General features: G+C 38.3%; 1 protein-coding gene across 6 annotated transcripts in view; it reads left to right on the top strand.

Moving 5' to 3' along the window:
- Positions 1 to 5,526, top strand: part of LOC122553066 (TNFAIP3-interacting protein 1-like) — a 40,571-nt gene extending 35,045 nt beyond the window's left edge. For 2 of the 6 annotated variants that reach the window (XM_043696564.1, XM_043696574.1), the window contains 2 exons: positions 3,818 to 3,893; positions 4,201 to 5,522. In XM_043696564.1, coding sequence (XP_043552499.1) covers positions 3,818 to 3,893; positions 4,201 to 4,232 — 108 coding nt within the window. In that variant the 3' untranslated portion in view covers positions 4,233 to 5,522. Of the gene's footprint in view, positions 1 to 3,817; positions 3,894 to 4,200 lie in introns of all 6 variants that reach the window. The other 4 variants (XM_043696581.1, XM_043696555.1, XM_043696590.1 and 1 more) reach the window with 3 other exon arrangements.
- The last annotated feature ends 474 nt before the right edge of the window (positions 5,527 to 6,000 follow it).

Genomic DNA, 6,000 nt, shown 5'->3' on the forward strand with positions numbered 1-6,000 from the left:
CTATCGGTGTGACATTCCCCTGAGAGCCCATCACCCCCTACATTTTCCAAAACAGCATACGCATTTCAAATGAGGTAACCACAGGATACTCCTGCACTACCTGCCTCCCTCACCTACCTTTCCTGGAGGTAACCCATCTACCTGACTGTATCTGCCGTTTATCTCCCTCCCTGCAACTGCCATCCATCACAGCCCCTAGCTCCTGTAGATTCCTCATTGCCGCTGCAATCAATCCATGCAATTCGATAGGATTCACAACCAAACACACTTCCCATGGTTATAATTGTCAGTAACATGGAAACTCTCCCTAATCTCCCACAATCGACAGGAAGAGCACATCACACTATGAAAGGCCATTTTTGTACCTTAACAATCTGCAGAAAACAGCACAGTCTTACTGCTCTTAAAAAAAACCCACTGTTCCTGGACAGCTTATTTTGTTTGTTTTTATATTTTTGAAGTTTAATCAAGAAGCAGATCTCAAAAACAAAGTATGATTAAAAAAATCCTCTGCTCACTATTGTGGATTTACAAAAGAAGAACAGTAAGGTTACACTTTAAAAATGTAATTAGCTGCACCCCATGCTGTAAGCTCCCACACTCTGGTTTCTCCAAGGTCAGCTGTGAATTTTGCTGTTTGTTTATTTTCCTTAGAGGAAACTCCGCTATCCAGAGTTTCTTGAAACCAGACAGCAAAGGCAGCAGATATGCAGATTACTGCTGGGTCAGATGGCAGTGTCGGTTTCTCTCTCTGTTTGAGTCACTGCCCATGTGGTCACTGCCTTTGTCTCCCTCCTTTTAAACGTGCCATTGTTTTGATTTTTTTTTCCCCCCCCCAAAGTTCCAAAACAATGCACCAGCCTATAAAACAGTAATTACTGCTCCTACAATTTCAGGAAATCAGTTCCAATACTGAAAATACCTCAAAAAAGGAGCAGCTCTTACAGCCATAACTTTTACCTGTCCTCCATTTTGAATTACCCAGAATCCTTTCTTGAAAGTTTTCACAAGACTGATAATATATGGAAACTCATAACAGTACTATGCTATTAAAATTAAAACAGAATTATTAGTAATAAAACTGGTCTTGTATAGTATTGTGATATTCATCACAGAAACAAGTCATCCAGATCAACCAGTTCTTATTGATGTTTAAGCTTCTCCTCCTCCCTATTTTCTTGTCTAATTCCTAGCCATCTGTTCCCTTCTCCCTCAAATGCTTGTCTTGCTTCTCTTTAATGTAATGATACCAACTAGCCCCTGTGGTAGTGAGTGCCATATTCTTGCCACTCTTTTTTATAAAGCAGTTCCTTCTGAATTCACTATTGAATTTCTTGTTGACCGTCTTCTATTGATAGCTTCTAGCTGTGTGTTTTCCCAGAGGAGCAAAAAAATCTGCTTATATCCACTCCACCAAAACCTTTCACAATTCTAAATACCTCTATAAGTCATTTCTCAGCCTCACTTTATTAAGGAAGGAGAGACTCTGCTGTTCGTCCTATCCTGAGATATATGCCCAAACATTCCTGGTGCCACCTTTGTAAATATTCTCCAGATACTCTCCAATACCATTTTTAAATATGCTGCTGATCAAAAATACACAGTACTCTGTGATTTAGCTAAGTTTTGATGCAGATCTAGCACAACTTCCCCAGTATTCAATTCTTTATCTCCAGAAACAAACAATTATGCTTTAATTGCTTTCATTATGGTCTTGCCAACCTTTGACGCAACCTCTAATGATTCATGCATTTGTACCTCACAATTCCTTTACTTCTGTCTCATTTTCTCGCGCTCTCTAGAATTGCATCTTCCTTGGGATGAATGACTTCCCTATTTGTCCTGTCGAAATGTACTATCTTACATGGGTGGCACAGTGGTTAGCACTGCTGCCTCACAGCGCCAGAGACCTGGGTTCAATTCCCACCATGGGCGACTCTCTGTGTGGAGTTTGCACATTCTCCCCGTGTCTGTGTGGGTTTCCTCCGGGTGCTCCGGTTTCCTCCCACAGTCCAAAAGATGTGCAGGTTAGGTGAATTGGCCATACTAAATTGCCCGTAGTGTTAGGTGTTGGGGAATGGATCTGGGTGGGTTGCTCTTTGGAGGGTCGGTATGGACTTGTCGGCCCGAAGGGCCTGTTTCCACACTGTAGGTAATCTAAAAATCTCATCTAATCTACATTTGTCTATGTTGACCTACATTTGCCAATTAATTAAACATTTTTCAAGTTTATTTATGTCCTCTTGTGTTTTGTTGCAATTCTTCTCAGTTTTGATTATCCCAGCCAATTCATTGTGACCCACAAATTTAAAATTGCTTTATTAATTCCAATGTTAAAATTGTTATTCTAAATTCTGAACACAACGGTCCCAGCATTAATTCCTGTGGAAAAGCACTTCTCTTCTCCCTCTCTGATTTAACTACTTATAACTCCCACTCACTGCTTTCTGACTTGAAGCCAGTGAATAATCCATTCTGCCAACTATCTCCTGACTCCACATTCTCTGACTTTATTCATTAGTCACAGTGTACTGCAGCAATTCAACACAGCTCCATCGATAACATTTTCCAAACCTGTGATCTCTACCATCTAGAAAGACCAGGGCAGCAGATGTATAGGAAACACCACCTGCAATTTCCCTTCCAATTTACACACCATCCTAGCTTGGAAATATATTGCCGTTCCTTCATTGCTGTTGGGTCAAAGTCCTGGCACTCCTTAACAGAATTGTGAGTGTACCTACACCTCAAAGACTGCAGCAGTTCAAGAAGGCAGCTCACCACCACCTTCACAAGGGTAATTAGAGTGCCCTGGCCAGTAATACCGAAATACTGCGAACAATATTTTTCTAAAAATCTGTTATGAGACATCTCATTGAAGATCTTCTGAAAAACATTCAGATAAGTTGCATCTTGCCTAGTAACAAAAGGTTGGCAATAATGAATGAACATCCCATTTGGCATCATACCTGTTTATTTACTGGGGTAAAAAAATTGTTCAACTCCTTAGTTAAAAATCACACAACACCAGGTTATAGTCCAACAGGTTTATTTGGAAGCAGTACCTTTCATCAGGTGGTCTGAAGATGAAGGAACAGTGCTTCCAAATAAACCTGTTGGACTGTAACCTGGTGTTGTGTGATTTTTAACTTTGTACACCCCAGTCCAACAGTCTGGCCTCTCCAAATCATTTCAATTCCTTAGTTTTCTTTTCCCATTGTTCCATGCTGACTGGTTGATTGATTAGTCGCCATTAGACTACAAGGTCAGAAACAGTTAAAGTTTCTCATAGAACCCGCTATTGCCAGATTTGCACTTGGACTTGAGATCAGTGTCACCACCATGCTCTCCCCTGCCCCGGAGATAATCTGAAATCAAAACGAATGGTAAACATTACCAAAGATACCTTTGAATTTAAAGTGTTGAATTCTACAGTAGCTCTGTACCTTCAGAAGAATGCTCAAGGCTCAGGCTGTTGTACAGTTTTATCTTCTAGTATTCCTTTTAATTCTGCTTCTTAGTACATTCACTGCCATTTTTCACTCTGCTCTAAGCTCAAAGTAGATGTTGAATTTCTCTTTCATGCCAGATGCACTGTTTCAATAGAAAAGCATTTGTAGTTGCTATCTAACCCAACATAATTTTGTTTCATGTTTGTGGTCGAAACATATTTAGAGGTTTTCTCCAAACGTGACATACCGTTAATTCTGGCCTACCCCGAAAAAATCCAAGAGTCTCTTGTTATTTTTGTCAACTATTCAATAAATCCCCAATCTTCTTCTTTATTTCTTATGTCTGCATAATTTGTCATTTTCAGCCAGAGTGTCCCTGGTATCTTCCATACTCCGAGCTTTCACCAGATCAACAAAATGTTCAAAAATGCAGGCCGAAAGGTAAGAAACAGACTAGCCTTATACTAAAGCATTTTAAATAAGCTTGCTTTATTCCTGGGATTTAAGTTGGACATTCAGTTTCGTGTATCAAATAAACTTGCCCATTTGGCTCAGTATTTTTGTATACTTTTGTGGAAAAGTTTCATTCTGGAGATTCAGTTTTTAGTTTGACTTTACTGAGTATGTCTGCATATATTTATGTTTAACACGAACTAGAAGACCTGTATTCAAATCCAATTTAAATGCTCTTTAGAAATGTATTAAACGAATTCTAAACTTTCTTTCCCTCACTTTTTTGAAATTGCAGATATTACCTCAGCAAAAAGAAATGCAAAATAGACACCATGGAATAAAAATGATTTGTTATGAATATTTATCAATGCCTTCAAACAACACTAGGCCTTTGCTGACTACTGTCCTGTTGCAGTTGCTGCTGTTTAATATATTTTTGAAGTATGCTCTTTGTTTCCATTTCTAAACAAACCATAATGATATGTTAAATATGAAACAAAAGCTTGCCTTTTCAGCTGTAGTCAGGGATGATATGATTTTCATTTGCATGACTTATTTAATGTAGTAAACCATCCCAAAGTTTCCATAGGGGTGTCACCAAACTTCAGTATTCCACCACAAAGGAGAATATCTGGTGGTAGGTCTGCCTTATGGGCAGAGATTGAACAGTTTAGGCCTATACTCCCTCGAGTTTATGAGAGGAGATCGAATGAAGTATGTAAGATGCTCGGGGGTATTGACAAAGTAGATGTAGAAAGGACATTTCTTCATGTAGGGTAATTTAAAATAGATGAAAAACTGCTTCCCCAAGTCTATAGAATTTGCTATCCCAGACTATGGTGGATGTTGGGACATTGAGTAAATGTAAGGAGGTGATAGCTTTTTGATTAGTATTACTTTGAAGGGTTAGGGAGAATGGGAAGGAAAGTGGAGTCGAGGCCGAGATGAGATCAGCCATGATCGTGTCAAATGGTTGAGCAAGCTCGAAGGGCTGAATTATCTACTCCACCTACTACTTATGTTCTTCAAAATTGGAACACTTGATGTCATGGAAGATATAATCTCATTTTTAGAATTTGGTTTTTTTTTTAAAAGGCAGATGGATTTTAATTAAATCTGTGAAGTGTTTTGGTCACAAAAGTGATCAAAGTCAATTTGGGACAGTGAGCTAAATAAATCATTTCTAAGACAACATTATAAATTCAGCTAACTGCCTAACGAACTCCCTAAGGCATTAATGGGGGAAACATGTTTTATACTGTTAGGTTTACGGGGGGGTAGAATAAACACATTAAGGCAACTAGTTTAGTTTTAACTTCAGAGCAGAAGATTCAAAGTTTGTTCAGAATGTAGAAAATTTAAGTTCTCAGAATTGTGGAAGTTTCATACTATGACATCAAGAAAGCTATCCTAAAATGGTCTGTACATTTAAAATAAAAACTGGACAGATAAAAGATCAAGTAAAAGTTTAACAGCTGGATTAGGAGCAATATTTCTTTGGGATTGAGTCATTGTGACAGGTGGTGTTGGGAAACCAGTTGAAAATTTGATGTTTGTGTTAAGGTCTTCCTTACTGTATTATATATGTATAGCTTTGTTTTGCTTTTCTTTTATGTAATAAACTTGTTTTGTGTTAAAGAAAATTTGCAGTCTTGTTTGAATGTGTTTGTGTTTAACCACTGTGTTAATGATCTATAGAAATTAAACACATTATCTATTTAAGCCAGATTTCATTCGAGGGTGTGAATTGTCTAGTATTTCCATCAGCTGGGATCATAAATGATCAACCATAGAATCAAAATTGTCAGTGTACGAAGAGGCCATTCATGTTTGTACTGTCTCTGAGCATTTCACCTCTCTGCCAATCATTTCCCCTTTCTCCTAAAACCCTTTCTGTTGTTTTCATTTCGATAATTATCCAATGCCCTCTTCTATCTCTCACTTGTACCCACTTTCCCCAAACTTTCAGGCAGTGCATTCCAGACCCTCACAATTTACTGTGTTATAAAGATTTTCTCACCTCACATTTGCTTCCTTTGCAAAACACTTTAAAATTGTGCTGGCTGGTTCTCAATTTATTTATAATTGGGAACAA

This window comes from Chiloscyllium plagiosum, chromosome 1, assembly GCF_004010195.1.
Source record: "Chiloscyllium plagiosum isolate BGI_BamShark_2017 chromosome 1, ASM401019v2, whole genome shotgun sequence".
Taxonomy (NCBI): domain Eukaryota; kingdom Metazoa; phylum Chordata; class Chondrichthyes; order Orectolobiformes; family Hemiscylliidae; genus Chiloscyllium; species Chiloscyllium plagiosum.